At 36.6% G+C, this 22,222-nt stretch overlaps 1 protein-coding gene across 1 annotated transcript in view; it reads left to right on the plus strand.

The window, feature by feature from the left end:
• LOC113119502 (atrial natriuretic peptide receptor 1-like) overlaps positions 1-22,222 on the plus strand; it is a 113,562-nt gene that overhangs the window by 70,590 nt on the left and 20,750 nt on the right. Inside the window, exons 6-10 of the mRNA XM_026289033.1 lie at positions 15,535-15,629; positions 15,726-15,861; positions 17,666-17,750; positions 20,202-20,322; positions 20,418-20,492. Of these exons, the coding sequence (XP_026144818.1) occupies positions 15,535-15,629; positions 15,726-15,861; positions 17,666-17,750; positions 20,202-20,322; positions 20,418-20,492 (512 nt within the window). The remainder of the gene's footprint in view (positions 1-15,534; positions 15,630-15,725; positions 15,862-17,665; positions 17,751-20,201; positions 20,323-20,417; positions 20,493-22,222) is intronic.

The raw sequence follows: 22,222 nt of genomic DNA on the forward strand, positions 1-22,222 counted from the left end.
TCTCCTAATATACTCAAGAGATCGAAGTATAATTAATGTTTAATACTAAAGTATGTAAATGATTGCCCATATGTTTCTTGTACAACATCTTTATTTCACTTGTTTCTCTGAGCTCAGTCTCCTCTGTTAATGTACCAAACTATATAAAGGGTCAGTACATTTATTTATTTATTTATTTTATTTTTTATTTTTTTTAAATGTGTGAAATTAATGAATCATTTCATTTAGCAAGAAAATTTTCAATTGATCAAACATGACCATAAATGTATTTATAATGTGTCAAAATGTTTGTATTTCATATAAATGCTGTTCTTTTGAACTTTCTATTCATCAAAGAGTCCTGAAAAATATTATCTCAGTTTCTATAAAAATGTTAAACTTTATTATTAATAATAATATTAAATGTTTCTTAAGCAGCAAATCAGCAAGTTAGAATGATTTCTGAAGGATCATGTGACACTGAAGACTGGATTATGCTAAAAATCATAAATTACGATTCAAAATATATTTACTTTTACAATTATCTTAAATTGTCATAATACTTTAACAATTTTTCTGTTTTTTCTATCAAATACAGCCTTGGTATGCATAAAACACTTAACCTTTAGACGTTAAAAGGGTTTGTTTAAAATGTTTATTTATTTACAAAGTGTTATGACTGTGATGTCTTTGAATGTTGTGTAGATCATTCATTTAGGAGCAGAGCTTTAGTGTCAATTGTAAACCGATTACAGTCATACTTTTAAAAATAGCTCGCCTGGATATGTTGATGGTGTGCTAATCAACACGTAATTGCAGTGAGTCATAAAAGTTGGTTGATACGCATGCTCATTGAAGTGTAAGGGCTGTACTGTGGTAATATGATCTGAATATTGTGCTGAGTCACATGGGTTTGTGTTACACTGAGTGCTGGCACAGACATTCATGCAGCATATGCTAGTGTTTAGCTACACAGCACATTCATCCTGAATGCTTTATGCATGAAGCTTACTGTTTTACTAGGTGTAGTCCATTCTCTAGTATACTAAACCTTTCATTCTCCTTATTTCATTAGATTATTTTCATTTTAATAAGGTGCATTTGTCATTATCTGAGTTTTGCGCTTAATTGGACTAGAGAGGTGTCTGCACATACGCACTAAATATAATGTTTTGTATTGTATTGGTCAAAGTTATTGTTATTCTATGAAAAGCAATGAAACAAGTACTGAAGTGATAAATGGGCTATCTGTGTTACATAATCTACATTACAATGTACTGAATTGATTTGTTGTAAAACTCAAAAGTAAACATGAACACTAAATATTTTTTGTACACGACACGACTCACGACATCGTGAGATGCAAGAAACATATGGCAAGAAATCTGTAGACTCGTCCATAACAACGAAATACAATACTTTATTGAACTTTTTCTGATAATAAGTGTGCGCTGCAAAGGCGAGCATTTTTGATCTTCGTTTCTGTCCAGCCACTCGTTTTATTGCGTCTAACTAGAGCTGTCATTGTTTTGTTTTGTTTTTGTCTGGCAGTGGCAGGAGATATGCAATCAAATTTCTAATTTAAGGCTGTATTACGTAGATTCTGGAACCCAACATCACAACAAGATGATATTTTAAGCTCCTTACGTAGCCGAATCTATGCTGGTTTGAATGGGCCGCCTCCACTTTCCCTTTTGTTTTGCTGCCTCCAGCTAGCGCTGTGACATCAGCTGACTCCAGTTACCTGTTTTTAAGTATAATAATCAACCCTATAAATTGCACATAATGCAGTTTTTAAATTATATTTGACATTATCAAATTTCTATTTTGTTTTTGAAATATATTCCTTTTTCACAGTGGCTGTCATAACAGGTTTCGTAACAGATGTATTTAAACATATATTAAATACTTTAGACATCATTAACAGGTAAAGTAAACTATAGCGAGTATATAATCTACTATTTAGTGAAATGCTCTAGACTTCATTTCTTTAGCAAACTAACAAGCTGTGGACACTGATGACTTGCCTGAGGTAAATAAATTGCTACGTGGCATTTTGTTTACAAGCTATTTTATTGAAGTCTTTCCATGGCTGAAACAGTGACTGAGCGATTATATGAGGCATGAGATTTTCATTCATGTTAATTTTTTCACTTTGCACCACATCAAAGAGAATGAATTTCCTGAAAAAAAAACATAATTTGAAAGATGAGACTTTGTTTATTGTCAAAAGTATGCAATATATAAAACTGGAAGTTTCCAATGAAGTTTCACTGAGGCAGTGGTAAAAACAATGGTGTGTTTGTTGGGTACTCATGTGTACCAGACCGAAAGCCTTGTACCGAAACTTTTTGATACAGATATGTGTACTGTTACTCCCCTAATTTAGTAATTGTATCTTGTTTTGACAATGTTTAGAGCATATTGGTGTATCCATTAATTACTAAAGAAAAATTTATTTGGACTAAAAAGCAATTTTGTCAATTTAATAGTTTAAATTAGTTTTTATCTTTATATTTTCTGTTTTTATTTAAATGTATGTTTATGTTTTATTAATTTTAAGTGTCATTTATAGTATTTTCTATTACATTGATATTTATTTATTTATTTATTCATTTATTTATTTATTTTTCTGTTTAAGTTATTTTAGGACTTAAACTTAGACTAAAGTAAGTTTTGGCTTAATGGTTAGAGAGTTGGACTCGCAACCCAAAGGTTGTGGGTTTGAGTCTCGTACCGTCAGGGATTGTTGGTGGGGAGAGTGAATGTTTTGGTTGTAGTTAACTATAGTAATCCTACTTGCCAATTAGTATTGTAATTTCAAATTTGTAAACTTGTACTTTACTCCAACTACTTGTTTTTAGGGTTAGGTATTTTTGTACAGGAAACCACAGTGCGGCTACTCTCCCACAGACCTGGGAGAGTCTTGTCCTTCCTATTTCCTTCCTGTCACGTTTCTGTGCTCTCAAGTTTCCCAAGTTTTATTCTCATAATTAGATCCTCATGTGTTTTAAAATAATAGTACCTGTCCAACTTTGATTACTTCACTGAGTATCATTTATATGTAAACTTGAGTGTTTATGGAAATTCAGAAAAGTCAGATATCTTAAATCTTCAATATATACATGTATGTATATGTATTTATATATACAGACACGTATATTATGGAAATAAACTTTTATTTTGTATGCGATTAATCAAGGTTAATTTATTTGACAGCCCTAATTTCTATGGACTGGGGAGAAAGTTTTGAGTTCTGTATAATGTTATTTTATCTCAAAAGATCTAGCAATTAATGATTGCTCAATAAATGACCCATTTACTGTCAATATGATTAATTCCTGGACAACAACAAACAGAATAGACAGAACTAATGAGGGGTGCTAATGAGAGACAAACAGGTGAGGAGGATCAACTAACGAGGACACAGATGAACTAACTAACGTAATCAAACACAGAGGAAAAACTAGGTCACATGAGGGATGTAAACAGAACTAAAAGTTCCATGGGGTGTGACATTTACATGCTTGTAGATATGTAAATGTGGCATGTTTTTCAGATATTTAAAACGTATGCTGATGCATAATATTTGTATCAAACCATGAGCTTTTATTATGTAATATTGTGGCCATCTACTGTACCAGCTGTCCGCTTTTCATTCTCCCCTTGTATTGACTCTGTTGGTTTTACTCCAGGTTGTGTTCAAGTCTCTGGCTAATCAGCTGCATTCAGCAGTAAATACAGCCCATCCAGTGGCTATGCTCTCCTTATCGACCTGAGCACCAAACCTGCCTAGAATAGCTCTGGGCCGTTCAAAACACTCGTTCTGTGTGAGAAGCTGAAAAAGGAAATCTATTCCCCTCTGAAAAGAAATCAGACCCCAAAGAGAGAAATACAGACTCCTCAAAATCCCCTATTCAGTTGAATGTTGTACTTTTTTCCATCTCATTTGATTAATGGTATCCTTTTACAACTGTGCAGAGTAACAAAACTCCAATCAGTGTTATAGTAGCTTGGACATTGTCCGAATCATCTTTAGTTCAATTTGGGAAATATTGTAGGATATTTGTTATATATATTGCTAAAAAAATAAGAGAGAAAATGAAATAATGGATGTATAGTACACACGCAGTTTATTCATTTTAAGCCTGTACAAGTACAGAATAATATGGAAGTTAATACTGGCTTATTGTGACAAGTATCTCATAGTAGAAGCTTTCATGACATTGCTGCCAGACCTTTCTCAAAATCACCATTGATAACAGTTATGGAAAAAAAAGGTCCACATTTGTATTTATAATTCAATCTAGGAGAAACAGATGGCACTAAATTCAAAGCCATTGTTTTCTACATAATACTACTATATTTGACTCAGCAAGGAACGTTATTGACCGTTTGTTCACAAGCTGGCCAATGCTATCGACAGTGTGTGAGCAGTCATGCTGTGAAGTTCTTATAACAGGCAATCAAATCCACTTGAAATTGACTGAGGACTCAAATTCATTTGCTCTTAATCAATTGAGATCTAAAATCTTTCTGTCTGCTCATTCTTAAAGACTCTCTACCAACCGCCAACCATCAATTCTGACCTTGTCTGAGCTCTTGCTTTGTATTAGATACCCAGTTAAGGCTCAATGTTTTTTTAAGTTGCTTTGGTTACAAAGTAAGAAAAATATACTGAATGCATTTTTCTTAGTAATTTGAAGTTGATCCATCTGTGAAGTCCTTTTCGCATAACCTCTGTTAATGTTCCTCAGTGTATTAAACTCAGGTCACTATGATTTCAGTGATGTGGAAAAAGCAGATGGAATTACAGAATGGAATTTACTGTATAATGGGGAATGTTAAAGTATTTCACACAATTTGGATGAATAAAATAAAAGTTTGCTTTAACTTGAAGAAATTATGACAGAAATAAATTGCAGTTGGGCAGTAAAATGTAATTCTCAAAGTAACAATAAGAACAACTATTTTTTTTTTTTTTTTTGAGGAATGTTACACACATATCATCGTTTTTAAACCATGTTTTAGCTTGGACAAACAGTTTTGACAGTTTGTTTGCAATTTTTTTTTTCAAAATTCAGTTCATTAAAAAAAAGTTAATATTTTATACATTCATTTTATTGCCATCATTTATGACAATAAATAAGTATTAAATCATAAAACACATTTCAGAAGAACAAACAACACAGAATTTAAATAAATGATTATATAAAAATTATACGGCACTATTATCTTTAAACTAGTGCTGTCAAATGATTAATCGCCTCCAAAATAAAAAAAAAAAAATTGTTTACATAATATATTTATGTGTACTGTGTTTATTTGTTTTGTATATATAAATACATATACATTCAGTATATATTTTGGAAATATTTACAGGAATATAAATGTATTATATTATTATGAGGGATTATATTTTAATATATAAACACAACACTTTTTTTAAATATATACATGCATGTGTTTGTATTTATATATACATAATAAATGTATACACATTATGTTAACAAAAACTAACTTGATAAATTGCTTGAAAGCACAAGTTTAAACTTTCATATATTCTTTAACAACTTATTAGAAATCCTTCTATTTATTATAATTTTATAAAACTATTAAAACCAGAAAAATTAAATCCAGAAAAGACAGAATTTAGAAAACAGGCACTGTAAACTCCATGGAGCAAATCATCAAATGTTACTTACAGGTCCAGTGTTGCAACACTAAATTTAAACTGTTTCAACTTTGACCCCTTCAGAAGCACAGCCTGTTATTACTGGAGATGTATGAATTCTAAGTAATAATTGTTTTTACTAGCCATCTTCGCTTGTGTTTCGAGGTGCATTTCCCATCATGCAGATCATGTGAACAGGATATATTTTGGTCAGGGTGGGAAGAATATAGATTTAGAAATGTTCATGCTTTTTATATGTCTTGATATGAGAAGACCCCACTCTATCCATTCCCACACCCAAGCAAACCATCTGAATGTTCTGCAAGCCTCTCCCCATGATTCAGTCCGCAATCCCTCTGGTGGCAATATGAAGTTCTTGTGTCCTCTGACAGTAGGATTTTTAGAGCACATTCACACCACACGAGTCCCACTTGTTCAAACTTGCCAGCATATGCTGTGTTTTTGCTTGCCAAGAGAACATCCTATTGATAACATTTCATAAAAGGAAACATTTGGTGTTTCTGTTGTAAATGGTTTGCAGTGTGTATGAAGATTTACTCTTTATAACAAGTATTTATGTGCAAAATCATGCACAAGGTGACAGCTAAAAAATATGGCAGCATTGCTTTTTTCTCCTGTCGCTATATGCAAGAGGGAGGTCTGTCAAATTACAAAATTAACGCTGATGTCTAATTACATTAACAAAACCTCATAAAAATATGTTTTCCTCTGAAATCAATCTAACTAAAGGGGCTGTTTCAAAGGGAAAACGCTTTTGCAGGCTCCAGTAACAGCTTTCTTTATTCATTTAATTTGATGCTGCAAAAACTGGTACACTCCGGCTCAGATATTGAGGAGGGAGGGAACTATGTCCTCGATCGGAGAGACAAACACTCCTGAGCATGCACACATGCACGTACCCCCACTTAACACACATACATGCATGCACACACACACACTCCATATTGGCAGCCTATTAGTGAGGCTCAAATGGAAACTGTACGGGGCCGTGACAGGGATGAAACTCTATGCTGCTAGCTGAACCTGGCTCTCCACTGGGATCATGGGAGCCCAAATAACCATTACTGCTCAGAAAAATGTGCATTCATGACATCTGTTTTAATAGTGTCTCTCTAGACACAACACTGTCTTTGAGTCTCTTTATTCAACATTGATTTCTAATCACAGTCTTGGCCGATTCTGTCTTCATTGTGTTTTCCGCGTCACTCTGTTATTCTTTCTACTCCATTAAACATGTCTTGCTCATCGCCATTGCAGTCGGTCTCTGTCTCGCTTCCCATGGTGAGCAGTATTGATCAGTATCAAAATGCAGAGGCAGTAAAAGTAATTCTCCATCCTGCTGTCACTGAAAACGATACTGGGTTGAAAGAGTCTGCAGCTTGACAAAATACATGTAGTCATTATGCATTCAAACCCACTCACACCATTTTGGCATGAAAATGAGAAAGTATACCTGGGGAACGTGACATGGGTAAAGGATATCAGGAATAGCAACTCTCTAAAGACTCTTATAACTAGAATTAGACTGTTGTGAATCAGCCAAGTTCCATCACAAATTCAGTTATTTTGAGCGTGCCGCTGTACCTGTTAATACAATAGTTCATCCCAAAATGAAATGTAGTTTTTATTTACTCATTCTCATGTTGTTCCAAAAATGCTGTATTTTTTAAAATACTTTCAACATGGGTTTCTTCCAAATAAGCTTCAGTGTCTCAAATGCCATAGGTTCTTGAGTGTTTTGTAACATAATGATGCCAAACCTGCACCGTATGTCACATTTATTTTGAATTATAGGAGAATTTTTATTTAATGAAGCAGTTTTGTTGTGTGAGTCTTGAAAGCTTACACATTGATCGTCATTAAATAACAGAATTTGAATGTTTGAGTGGTTTATTACTTCAAATCCATCCATTAGTACAGATTCATTATATACAGGGACACCGACTCAGGAATAAAATCTGAAAGTAATGCACGAGGAATGAAACTTGGAGTAGAGCAAAATCAGTCTGTACAGATCTCTACATTGCAATGAAAATGAAAACTGTCCAAACGACAGATCATTTTCAGTGTTTTCTTTTCAGTATACTGAGAAATATTATCCCATGTTGTTAGTGTACATATTTTTTTTATTATTATTATTTTAATACAATTTGTAAAAGATTTTTAGTCATCTTACAACCACCTTGCAAGATTGCTGTGGGGTTCTAGTTGAAAACCACTAACCTAGAGCTATAAATCATATAACACCATCCTGGCAACCACAGAAAGGTGAGTTTTGCATGGCTCGTGCTATATTTAGGGATTTTATTGAATCAGGATCCTGTGGTGACATAGAGTGACTGAGTGTCAGATGTGGTGCAGGACAGCAGATCTGTGTTCATAATCACAGGGGCTGTTGGGAAGAGGTTAAGGTGGTAAACCACAGCAGATGGACCAAACACATCAAAGAACATTCAGTGGCCAGTTTATTTCAAACTCACACACACTCACTTCTAATATGCATTTCTGAGGAGAAAAACATTCCACCCGAAAAGACCTCTAGATCTAATGAATAAAGCTGCATTTTTCTGATATGGAACTAAAATCTCAAAATATAGATCTTTTTCTTCATAATTCTGAGTTAACATCTTGCAAATCTGACTTTCTTACTCAGAATTCTTTGTTTACATATTACAGTTTTGAATTTTTCTCTGAATTCTCAGACTTACAATTCCAACTTTTTCATTGAATTCTGTTTACATCCTGCAATTATGACTTTACCTTTTTTCATATTTTTATTTTTGTGGAAATAAGCTTTTATAATCTAATTCTCTAAAACAAGTTTTAAAAAAAGTTAGAACACTACAATACAAGGTTTAAGCCAGTTTTTTTTTTTTTTTTTTTTTTTTTGTATTGTGGAAAATAAGCTATGAGAAAATGGCTGTGGCTTGTTAAAACGGAGCCTTTTGGATGTCTCTGCATGGGTTAGCAGGTGTTCTAGGCTCTGTACCAGGCATCAGAAAACTGCACTCAGGTTGTGGGCATTAATGCTGAGTGCCGGCACAAGTCACATTGCAGGTGAGAAGCATGGTGTGCTTGCTCAGTGCTTACTGCATCAATGATGGGAAAATCAACTGGATAAATGAGGTGTGATTATCTTTTAGCCTCGTTTCCCCCATGTGGTTTGGCCAATACTTTTTTTCCCTACAGGTGCTGTGCATCTGCTGCTGTCTTTGTTAGCCTTGTGTTCATCCATCAATGATATTTAAACTGCTATATGATGAATGATTAATGGTGTGCCAGTGCAGATTAGACCAAAGGCTCAATACAACACTTGTGAAAATGTAGTGTGCTTAATTGTATTGATTGTATGCTTAAAATCATATACAAATAAAGTACATGCAATACAAAAATATTATATTAATTAAATAAAAGGCCACTTAAGTGTATGTGGAGTACACTTTCATGACTATAGGCCAGATTTATTAACAGCTTGCACCAGCTTAAACATTCTTTTTGTTAAAATAGGATTTATTAAAGACACACAGTGATGAATTAGCACTGAAAAAGCGTGGAGACAGTTATTTTTGCACCTGACCTTATTGAATATTCATTCATCAGGAGTTTCCATTTCAGACACAAAATCTATGGGAGGAGAGTATTAAAATGAATCACACAACTGTCACGGTTACTGAGGGAAAGGACCCAAATGCAGAATGAGCAAGGGAAGTTTGACAAATTAGACAAGGCATGATAGGAAGGAGTGGCTTGAACGGTCCAGACAGTAGGGTAGGGCACATGATTGTGGAGCAGGTAGGTGTGGGGGATGACCACAGAGAAAGGCCCTGTGTGACAACCAAGTGCAGGACTGTAGAGGAGGCAGCACTAGAGACCAGACAACAGCAGCAGGAACCAAGCGCACTTGGCTATGGAGGTGAAACTGCACATGTCAGACCTCCAGGCGAGGAGACCCAGTGGCCAGGGAGAAAGCAAGAGGCAAGACAGGAACAGACAGAGAACTCACCAAACACCAGAAAAGACTCAAGACAACAAAAGAAGAAATAATAAAAAAACAACAAAAAGAGCAAAATGGCAGACAAGAATACTATGACCTAGAAACAAAAGTAAAAGGGGAGCTAGAGAAATAACCAAAGCTGACAAACCAAAGAAAACTAAAAGGTAAAGAAACAAATAAAAGTAAAGAAAATAAAGTTCTAGACATAACTGGAAAGACTAAATCAAGTAAATAACTCAAAAAGGGAAAAAAAATACATACTCAAAAGAAATAAGTCAAACTCAAGAGAAACTAAAAATGAGACCCAAACAAAAAGAGAAAATGAAACTATGAGCTAACACAAATGAGACAGGGACATGTCCTTCATTGTTTTTCTGTGCGCATGTAGGCCACTGAGCCATAGGCCCTCTCAGATGCATCACATAATATATATAAATCCTGATTGAGGATTTCCGCTTGTCCTTCATATGGAGTGTAACACCATGGGATTGCAACATGATCTGAATTGTGGAGGTCTTGCTGCCAGTCTTGCCATCTAGTTAACAGGCTGTCAGATGTGATTGGGTCATCCCACCCTAGATTGTTCTTCCACAAATCCTGGACCAGCACTTTAGCTCAGGTTGTAAATGGAATTAGATAACCCAGGGGATCATACTGTGATGCTAAAACGCTGTAGACATTCTGTAGAGTGGGTTCAAGGCATCCGCATTGGCTGGGTTTGTAGCTGAACGAGTCTGTGAGGCAGTTCCACAGTAGCCCAAGTGTACCTTCCATGAGGTCAGTACTCTTCTGTGATAGCCAGAGTTCACTATTCTGTGATCTTGCTTCAGAGGGGAGATGCTGAATAACCTCAGGTCGGTTTGCTGGCCCATTGACGAAGATCGAATCCACCGATGAGCAAAAGTTTCCGTAGGTTGTCTACTAATGCTCTTGCTTCTGCAGCAGTACGAAGGCTATGAAGACAGTTGTCTACATAAAAAGAACTTTAGAAAAGAAGTTTACGCTCAGTGCTTTGAAGGTTTGCCATCACTGCTTCTTTAGGGGCTATAAAAATTCAGCATTGGGCCGTCTGAGCAAGGGAGTGGCGTATCACATAACACAGCTGACTTCTACCCTGGTGGTATGTGTCTGGAGAAGAGAGAGGGCATACTGGTCTTGCTTGGAGCGAGTGGCTGTCTTCTCGTTTACATAGGGCAGAGTATCAATTCTGAATGCCAGAGGCGTTCCACGTTCTTGAATAACTCAGTATTCAACATGGTTGTGGTTACGTGAAGACACCGTAGGGTGGAAAGGATGGGATGACTAAGCCCTGTAGGACATTGGAGGGTCCAACCAAGTCTAGTACAGATGGCAATTGGTCCATTTGCAGGTCCCATACACACTGGCTGGACAGGAGTAAGCAGGTGAGGCATGTCAGACCTGATAAGCAATAAAGGTTGGCCGTTGTCAATCCAGGGTAATCGCAAGGACCTAAGATGCTCTTACTTATGCTGGAGAGCAGACACCGGGTAGGAATGTTCAGATAGTCTTAAGATTATCTGCAGTGAATGCATGAGGAATCAGGTATTTCTTGCCTGGTCTGTGCAAGGGTGACACATAGAGGGAAACAGTGGCTCCATGCAAATTAACTACATCATGATGGAATGTGCGTAGTGTTAGTGTTTCAGGTTCAGTGGGGAGGTTCAACTGAACTACAGCCTGTGACAAAACAATGCTGCGCTCTGAACCATCGTCCGACACTGCATATGCTTCCACTACTTTCTTATGGTTGTGCAGTAAGACCTTGACTATCTTGAGCATTACCTTTTGAGATCGGTTGGGCTAGTCTAAATAGACCTGAGGGGTAGGAATGTTGACCAGCAGCAAACTTTTTTGGATCTGTAAAGCTGCATCATGCAAGATGGTCAGATGTAACTCTTTACAGTTGGTGCAGGTTCTTTTCAGAGTACAACTGTCTGGCTTATGGGTTTGCCCACATTTCCAACAGCGCTTCTCATTGGTTATCCACTGTACTATTTGATTTGTACTCATTATCTTGAATTTGGGACACATGTTAAGGAAGTGGTCCTTTGTATTATAGTATGGGCAGAAGGGTTGAATCTTAGAGGAAATCTGAGATTTCATTGGTCCCTGCAAAGCGAGTCCATGTCTGGGATATCTGTGTTGTGCATTGCGATGAGATCTTGATGAAGTACTGGACATCGTACCAGAAGAAATGGATCTAGATGCATGTCTTGATGGTCTAGATCAGGGATAGGCAACTCCAGTCCTGGAGGGCCACTATCCTGCAGAGTTTAGCTTCAGCCCTCATAAAAACTCACCTGCCTGTATTTATGTAGTAATCCCGAAAACACTGATTGCCTTGTTCAGGTGTGTTTAATTAGGGTTGGAGCTAAACTCTGCAGGACAGTGGCCCTCCAGGACCGAAGTTGCCTATCCCTGGTCTAGATGGTCTCTGCGAAGTCGAATCAGCAGGAGGTGGCTCCGGATGTACGTTAAGTGGGAGCTGGACGTCGTAATCAGCGAGATGGGCAGGAAGGTGTCTCTCTCTTGGAGGACAAGGCTGGACGACAGGCTCAGTTGCATTGGGAGGTTCAGGGTCCATCTTGATGCACATCCGGCTCGAAGGAGCCTATGGGATGCTCAGTGGGTTTATGTGTAGCCAAGATGGTGGTGTGTGTTTCCGGTTAGAGAAACAGGAGAGAGGATCCCAATTTAACTTTTTTAATCATAGACTGGTTGAATATGTTACTTCACACAAATGTGGTCCGTAATCATTTACACACAGGAAAAACATAAACAACCGTCGAATAAACAGTCCAGCCAGCCTGATTTGTAACCTGCTGCTGTCAAGTCAAAATGTCCGCTCCTAACTGAGCTATGCAAGCCATTAGGGGGCATGGTTAGGGCTTTCTCACAATTACCTAGAAACAAAGTAAAAGGGGAGCTAGAAAAATAACCAAAGCTGACAAACCAAAGTAAACTAAAAAAGTTATAGAAATAACTGGAAAGTCCAAATCAAGGAAATAACTCTAAAGGGAAAATATAAATCAATTTTAATGTATACATATATACACATGTAATACAGGTGCTTGTCATATAATTAGAATATCATCAAAAAGTTTATTTATTTATATTCATTCATTACACACAGGCTGATATATTTCAAATGTTTATTTATTTTAACTTTTATGGTTATAACTGACAACTAAGGAAAATCCCAAATTCAGTATTTCAGAAAATTAGAATATTGTGAAAAGGTTCAATATTGAAGACACCTGGTGCCACACTCTAATTAATGTGTGGCACAGAGCTAATTAACTCAAATCACCTGCAAAGGCCTTTAAATGGTCTCTCAGTCTAGTTCTGTAGGCTACATAATCATGGGGAAGACTGCTGACCTAACAGTTGTCCAAAAGACGACCATTGACACCATGCACAAGGAGGGCAAGACACAAAATGTCATTACAAAATAGTCTGGCTGTTCACAGAAATATGTGTTCAAGCACATTAATAGAGAGGCGAAGGGAAGGAAAAGATTTGGTAGAAAAAAAGTGTACAAGCAATAGGGATAACCGCACCCTGGAGAGGATTGAGAAACAAAACCCATTCAAAAATGTGGGGGAAATTCACAAAGAGTGGACTGCAGCTGGAGTCAGTGCTTCAAGCACCATTACGCACAGACGTATGTAAGACATGGGTTTCAGCTGTCATATTCCTTGTGTCAAGCCACTCTTGAACAACAGACAGCATCAGAAGCTCCTCGCTTAAAAAAGGACTGGACTGCTGCAGAATGGTCCAACATTATGTTCTCTGATGAAAGTAAATTTTGCATTTCCTTTGGAAATCAGGGTCCCAGAGTCTGGAGGAACAGAGGAGAGGCACACAATCTATGTTGCTTTAGGTCCAGTGTAAAGTTTCCACAGTCAGTGATGATTTGGGGTGTCATGTCATCTGCTGGTGTTGGTCAACTGTGTTTGCTGTGGTCCAAGGTCAACGCAGCCTGGAAGTTTTAGAGCACTTCATGCTTCCTGCTGCTGACCAACTTTATGGAGATGCAGATTTCATTTTCCAACAGGACTTTGCACCTGCACACAGTGCTAGTGCTACCAGTACCTGGTTTAAGGACCATGGTATCCCTGTTCTTAATTGGCCGGCAAACTCGCCTGACCTTAACCCCATAGAAAATCTATGGGGTATTGTGAAGAGGAAGATGTGATATGCCAGACCCAAGAATGCAGAAGAGCTAAAGGCCACTATCAGAGCAACCTGGGCTCTCATAACACCTGAACAGTGCCACAGACTGATTGACTCCATGCCACGCCGCATTGCTGCAGTAATTCAGGAAAAAGGAGCCACAACTAAGCATTGAGTGCTGTACATGCTCATACTTTTCATGTTCATACTTTTGAGTTGGCCATGATTTCTAAAAATCTTTTTTTTTTTTTTATTGGTCTTAAGTAACATTCAAATTTTCTGAAATACAGAATTTGGAATTTTCCTTAGTTGTCAGTTATAATCATCAAAATTAAAAGAAATAAACATTTGAAAAATATCAGTCTGCGTGTAATGAATGTATACAATATAAAGTTTCACTTTTTGAAAGTAATTAGCGAAATTAATCAACTTTATTATTCTAATTATATGACCTGCACCTGTATAAATAATCTCTAGTATCAATAGATTGCACTATTTAAAAAATAAAACTGACCTTTGAGATACATGTTTGAGTCTCTACCACTATATATTTTCAAATCTTGTGACTGCAATGATAAGCAAGATAATTTATTTTATTTGTCCTCCTTCATGTTTCATATGACCTTTTAAATTTGTCATATTCTTCAATTTCTTAACCTTTAGCAAAACCTTTAACCCTTAGTTTTGAATCTTGCTGGGTCTCTCGCGAGAAGTAAATCAAACTTGCTTTGTGTTGCAAGGCTCAGGATTGGCTGTTCACCAGTGATGTCACACATTCATGTGCACTCGCTCCACAAACTCGGGATCAAAGCCTGAGTTGACAAAGAAAGTTGATGATCAGCGTCATCTTACCAACAAAGATTGGAGAGGTTTGGTATTGTCAACTCAAAACCAATCCTGTAACTCTGAATTTGTTCAGCTTCCATCATGGAACAGGCCCCTGATGGGCATCGGCTCTGCTTTTTTTTGACTTCGCTAATTTGCACAGCATTTTTAGTATATTGGGTTGGTCTGTATGTGAATTAGATGTTGTGTCTGTGTTCTTTAATTTGGGCATTTTTTAAAATTATGTCATTATCAGAATCAGAATCAGAATGAGCTTTATTGCCAGGTATGTTTACACATACGAGGAATTTGTTTTCGTGACAGAAGCTCCACAGTACAACAGAATGACAGCGACAGAACATAAAACACATAATAAAAGAATAAAAAATACAAATAAGTAGATACAAATAAGTAAATACAAATAAATACATGGCTTATACACTCATCCTCATGTCGTTATAATCGCAAAAGACCTTAGTTCATCTTTGGTTGATGAAATCTGAGAGCTCTCTGACCATGATGCATAAGACAGTCCAAGTCCCAGAAACGTACCAAGACATCAGTGGCTCGACTTCAATTTTGCAAAGCTACGAGAATAGTTTTTGTGTGCAAATTAAACAAAAATAAAAATTTATTCCACAGTTCTTCTCCCCGAGTTCTGCCATTTTAGTGAGTACCATGACACATGTGCGAGCTTTCACCAGAACGTAATCAATGTAATCAGCATTGTTTACATTCAGTACCCGTGCATTTTCTCCTGAATGGCTCAAATTGCATTGCACAGCCCAACAGACCAGCTTTTATATGAACCTCTGTTCTAATGTTTGTTTTCTAATCTTGAAAGGGGTTACCGGACTCGTTCAGCTGGATGAGAATGGCGATCGGGAGATTGACTTTGCTCTATGGGACATGACCGACACGAATACTGGAGTTTATCAGGTACAGAGGTCTTCATCTGATCATACGCCTCTTCAAATTTAAAATACATGGCTAAACCCATCTCACCACTGCTGAAATGATGGCTGTATGTCCTAGATTGTGTCCGTGTATAATGGCAGTCAGAAGCGGATGATTCCAGAGCCAGGAATGAAGGTGTACTGGCTGAAGGGGAGTCCGCCTCCAGATAGCCCACTGTGTGGCTTCAAAAACGACAACCCTGCCTGCTTGGCAAGTGAGTGCAGCCCTATATAACTCATGTAATAATAGACCTGTATGAAAAGACACCAGACTCCACTAAACTCAGACTAAATCATGTTCCCAAATGTATCCCACATAATAAAACAAATTAGAAATAAATTATTAGTGTTTCTTGTTGCTCAGTTGGTAGAGATTTGCATATCAAGCGCAAGGTTGGGGGTTCGATTCCCCGGGAACACATGATAGGTAAAAATTGATAGCCATGAATGCACTCTAAGTCGCTTTGGATAAAAGCGTCTGCTAAATGCATAAATTTAATTTTTAATTTAATTTAATAAGTAGCAATAAAACAATAAAACGTGTTATAAAACAGGCATTATATAGTCAGTCATTTCATTTGTTTATGGTTTAACACTATTGAGATATATTTGACTGGCTGACTGTACAATATTCTTAACTAATGAGTATTTTTCAGAATACAAATAGTATACACCTGCTTGCATCATATATAGAAGTATAAAGTGTTAAATAATGTTTCTCGTCATAAGTTAGTGTACTGTAATATTTCAAAGTAGAATCAGTACCTCCTGAAATGAAGATTGTAGGGATGAGTTAACAGATGCAAAAATGTGTATTGGTAAGCAGGATAACACACTTGAAGTTAATGATTAACGTAATAATTAAATCAAGGCATTTTTCATGTTGTTTTAATGTAGTTCTGTAATGTTACTTAATTAAATTTAGGTTAATAACAGATCCAAAAAATTGCACACAGCAGTTGATCATTGTTGAGAGAGCGGGTGAAACACTCGTCACCTGAAAATGATCCTCAAAGAGCCCACTGAGGAGCAAGAGTAAGAAACGGCATGTCTAAAATGGGTTATTCCTGTTGTGCAGCACCATTTTTAACTGCAGCTTAATTTGAACAGATTTTTACAGGTCTTTCTGTACACCAGAAAGACTGAAATATGCTCTGTTAAAGCTCAGGCACATCAGCTTAGTTGATTTATACAATGTTACAAAAATGAACAGGAGAGAAATTAATAGCCAAAGTAAACATAGCTTGAAGTATATTTCTTAGTAAATAACCCAAATTATGTAATTTTATTAAAGATAGAAGAAGGAAACCAACTAACAGCACAAATTAATCACAGAATGAATCAAATCTAATACTGTATAATATTACAATACTTACAATATTTTTTAATAAATTGCCAGTTTTATTTAAGTAGTTAGTCACTACTTATTCAAATCTAAATGTATACTGGAGTTTAAACATTTGGGGTTGGTAATTTTTTTTGCTTACCAAGGCCGCCTTCAACTGACCAAAAATACAACAAAAAACAGTAATATTGTGAAATATTATTGCGGTTTTAAAGAGCTGTTTTCCATGTGAATATTAGAATAACAACAATATACAACTATATACATTGTTAATTTTGTAACTGGCTTTACTGTCACTTGATCAGTTTCATTTACTTGCTGAAATAAAACGTACTGACCCCAACCTACTGAATGGGATATTGTGTTAAAAATACTAATATCATCTAAATGTAAGACCATGCATGATGAAGACATGGAACCGTACATGGTAGTAATGACCCATCTGAATAATTCCAGTCTTGCATTGCTCTCATCGTGCATTTGGGTTTTTGTCACTTTCATAAAGTTCTCTTTAAAGCAGTTTCAAACACTGACATCTGTGGAAGAGAAAGACAGAGAAGCGGTCCGAATAAAATAATATGTATGAAATTATTTCAGCAGGTCTTACTGCTGTCTGTGTGAACCCTAATGAAATTCAGATGTGTGGAGATTGTGTTCTTGGTTTTGTTCCTCAGAGACGGTCACCATGCACCAGATGATCTCCATCGTGGTGTGCTTCATATTTATCATCATCGTAACGGTCACAGTCTTCATATACAGGTCAGTTGAAACCCATGCAGACAAACACAATGTCTATACTGAGAGAGGGTGACGAGACGTGACAAAACTAGAGCACTTTAATCAAGCTTTATTGATTCTAACATGAGCGTTCTCCTTGTGTCACGTCACTGGCCTTCAGTGTAGAAATGATGTAACACTACATGTCAGGTGTCCAAACATTGAGCTTTGGGTGATCTGGGTCTGATATTATATCTCTCTGTCTGTCTTTCTCTCTGTCTTTCTCCTCCTCTATCTGTTCCTGATGTTTAGTTAGGGAATTTACTGCCAGACCACGACAGACAAAGATATAGCAACTCAGTCTTCGTTTCCATGACTTCATCACTTTATATCATATGTGACCATGTATCCAAAGACAATAAAATGCATATGACTTCTCTTAAGTTCATGCCAAGATTTGCAGCCAAAGATGGTTGTGCTTTATTTAAAAAAAAAAAATTAAATTTTAAGCTCCAAATATGATGTAGATCCTATAACATTCATGTTATTTTTAGTTATAATTAATATTGAATGCTTGAATCTAATTGGCTGACGGACATTCAAAGGTGTGCAATTATTTTCAGAAAAATCATGAAAATAATTAACTTATTGGGGCTTCGCGTCATGGCCACATCACCACCTTGGGTGTGCATTATTTTACTAAATAAATTGCTCACTTATAAAAAATTACTTGCATATTATGATTTCTTATAACAGATGGAGAGCCCCATTCACCTTTCACCGTGAAATTTTTCTCGTTTTACCCAATTTTATCCGATGGGCTAACATAAAATGATAAAGAGGTCAGCAATGCCAGTAAACGAACAAGAGTTACCATACGTGACCGAGACGTTCCCTTTCATTCGGTCACTTCGACGTTGTGTCAGAGTTCCAACACTAGGGGTCCCTTTACAAAGCATCAGAAATTACTGAAGTTATGAGTGTGTTATGAACTATTTATAACCGAATATTTGGCTATGGCCAGCTATGCAAATTATGATTGTCGAAGTGACCAACAGAAAGAGAATGATATTCATTGACGCAGGATATCAAGAGATTTAATTATGATTCCTAGGACATGACTGACAATGAAAACAGCAACAGCGGGTTACTGACATCCTGAAGCATAATCCAAAGACACAGATGGTATATCAAGTATATTATTTCAACTTTTCAAATAGTCATCACTCACATTAAGGTTGAACAATACAGTCTCATGATAATTTGTAACTATTTCACATTTTGGCGAATTTGTGGATAAGTGGTATTCTTACATAAATCTCTATTGTATGATTTGGCTAGTCTTCATGCTTTTATTCTGAAAATCGTATGTAATCATATTGGGTCGTAATGATAATCATGCGTAATCTTCATCTTGTAAAATGGTTATTTTTTCCAGTGAGATCAGGCTGGACTGGAGAGGCCTGCTTTATACTGTCATATGTTGTGCATTAATGATCTTCTGTTTCTGTGATTTAATCTGCCTTTTCTTGATGAAAGCCAGATTCTCCAATGGCTCATTCTACAATTCTACTGTTACTCACTTTCAAATGGCAAAACATCCAACTGCAATGTCCATATTTCCTATATATAAAATGAGATATTTTTAAATCAACTGTCTTATAATTAAAGAGTCTATGAAATGTATTGACAGAAGAAGTTTCTTTCATGTGCATAAGGATTTGGTTTATACCACAAAATGTATTTGTTTAAAAAAAAAAAAAAGATTTATTGTAACATTCTGACAAACTAAAATGGTTTAAACACAAATACTATTATTTTAAGACAAATTGATGAAAAAAATGTTTTTAAGGGACATTTAGTATTATTTATATCAACATTTAACACCACTGACAAAGAAGAGAGAGTCTGTCAATGGAAAAGTTTGTTTATTTCTAATATTTTCCAATTATTTAGTGAGGGCTTGTGTGAAATTAGAATGAAAATTTGTGTATTAATTAAATTTGTTAATATACCATAGTAAGTTGGACATGTTGATTGATGCATTCAATATTTTAGATGGAAACGCAACAATTGTAGAGTAACCCAACTATGTACAGACAATAAGATTGTTTGTTGTGCTCTGTATTATTTCTGTGAATATCTGCATGCTTCAGTTATTATTTGATAATAATCATGCAAATGCTAATAATATATTTTTTTCCTCTGAAGGACATTTTATCTGTACATGAGCCACTTGAAAGCTTATTTACCCAAACTGAGTGTTGAGCATCATATTGTTACATAAATTCAGTACACTCTATGCTCACAATGATGCACATATTGATTTGTGTTATTTAACATTTATGCCAAATAAATGTTGTTCTCCTTTTCATTTATTACAATGTCTCATCTGATATTTTTCCCAGTTGCATCCTATCTCTCATTGTCCCACTCCTTTGCTTATTTTGACTCTCCCTGTCTCTTTCTCTGTCCATCACTCGGTGGTGTCAGGAAGCTGAAGCTGGAGAATGAGTTGAACGCTCAGCTGTGGCGTGTGCAATGGGAGGACATCCAGATGAGTAACATGGAGAAGGTGCTGCGCAGAGCCTGCAGCAGACTCACCATGTCATTGGTGAGGGGAAACAAACATACACACCCTGTCATTTCCAATAGTTTCCAATAGTTTGAGTAAGGCTGCTCATGTCTTATTCATCTCTCCACACACAGAGAGGCTCTAACTATGGCTCACTGCTGACTATGGACGGAAACTTCCAGATCTATGCCAAGACCGGCTATTACAAGGTATTAAAGGTTTGATGGTGAGGTGTGGATGAGCCATTGACTTGCAAAGTTTGTTGGGTAATAATTGTTTCTTCAATTTCCTACCTTAAGGGGCCTATGATAGCCCCTCCACTGGATCACATTTGTAGCCGCACTGGGTTGTACATAATTATTAACTCAAATGATATAGGGAATTTGAATAATTAATCTGGAATATGATTTATATATATATCTCATATGACAGTTACATTAAAATTATTGAAGATGAAAAATAGCTTAATTGCATATATCAATAACTCAATTTACTCATTAATATGTCAATATTCCATTGTTCATATCAATTATGGTGGTATCTCTTACTGTAAATTACCGCAAATCAAACTTATCAATTTTCAATAAAGTTATCACTTCTTATAATTCAAGGAAAAATATTATCTGGCCATGAAAACATTATCCTATCATTATGATAAATTTAGTTACTAAAGGTAAAAAGCGTGTAGCTGAAGATCAGAAATTTAATTGACTCGTAATGTGACCTCTTAGGCAAAGGCAATCATGAATATATATTGGTTTTTAATAATTGAACTAATAATACTTCCAACTACAAATCACACACAGTAAATACGCGTACGACAATACAGACAGTAAACTTTGTACATAACGGAATCCAAATGAGGGAGAGAGAGAGAGAGAATGAATGAGAGAGAAAAGACGAGAGAGAGGTGAGAGAGAGAGAGCGTGATCACAGAATGAGCTCAGTTATGCAAAGTCACAGACAGTAAACCTTGAAAGACAACAACTAATCAAATCATAGACAAACTTTAAGCAGCATTTAGATCTCCATAGAGAATGATACTTGCATGGGTCCAGCGTGCGTGAGTGTGGTCTTTGAAGACTCGCCAGACCAGCGTGCGTGTAAACAGCGTGAGCTGGAGCAGCGTGGTCCTTTGTGGCAATGCGTGTTCTTTCGTGTCTTCCGGGAGTTGCTGCGGAATCGCGCGATATTTGAAAGGTCCAACAAAGCAATGTTTCAGAATTCGTCTTCCTCGTGTGGAGAGGCGAATAGGTGAATAAACTTAGTAAGGGAAAGAAACAAAAACAAAAGAGATAAAAGCTCCCGAAGGAGCCATGAGAACGGCTGTCCTCTCAGCCGCCGTGCTGAGAGGGACAGCGATAGGAGAGCGGCCCAAGGCCGCGAAGAAGGACGAGCAGGGTCAGAAGAGGAGAGAGAGCTAAGAGAGGCTAAGAGAGGGTGGAACTTCCTGGGTCAGTCCTTTATAGCTCGACGGGTTCAGGCCTCTGTTAGCGTGAACAACCAATGAACGTCCAATGAAACCAATGAAAGTTCCTTTGTCTCTGGGGGAACACCCACTCTAAGAAGTTCTGGCTTATCAGATTTCAGCAATGATATACTAGCAAGTTCGTAATTCCAGATTAATACATTTTGCCTTAATTCCCTTTATATAAGTGAGTCTGTCAAAGCATGACGATTAAACAGACACCAAAAATAACCTATATAAATGATCAAAACATGAAGTTACATTCCAATGCAGAATTACACACATTTAAAGTTTGACTAACACATGATACAGTTCTGTACAGTTCTTTTGTGCATGTACAGTTGAGTGCAGTTCAGTGCATGTACAGTTCTCTCTCCACCTTCTATACCATGACTTAGGTGCCCTTGAGCAAGGCATCGAACCCCCAACTGCTCCCCGGGCGCCGCAGCATAAATGGCTGCCCACTGCTCC

This window comes from Carassius auratus, chromosome 19, assembly GCF_003368295.1.
Source record: "Carassius auratus strain Wakin chromosome 19, ASM336829v1, whole genome shotgun sequence".
Lineage (NCBI taxonomy): Eukaryota > Metazoa > Chordata > Actinopteri > Cypriniformes > Cyprinidae > Carassius > Carassius auratus.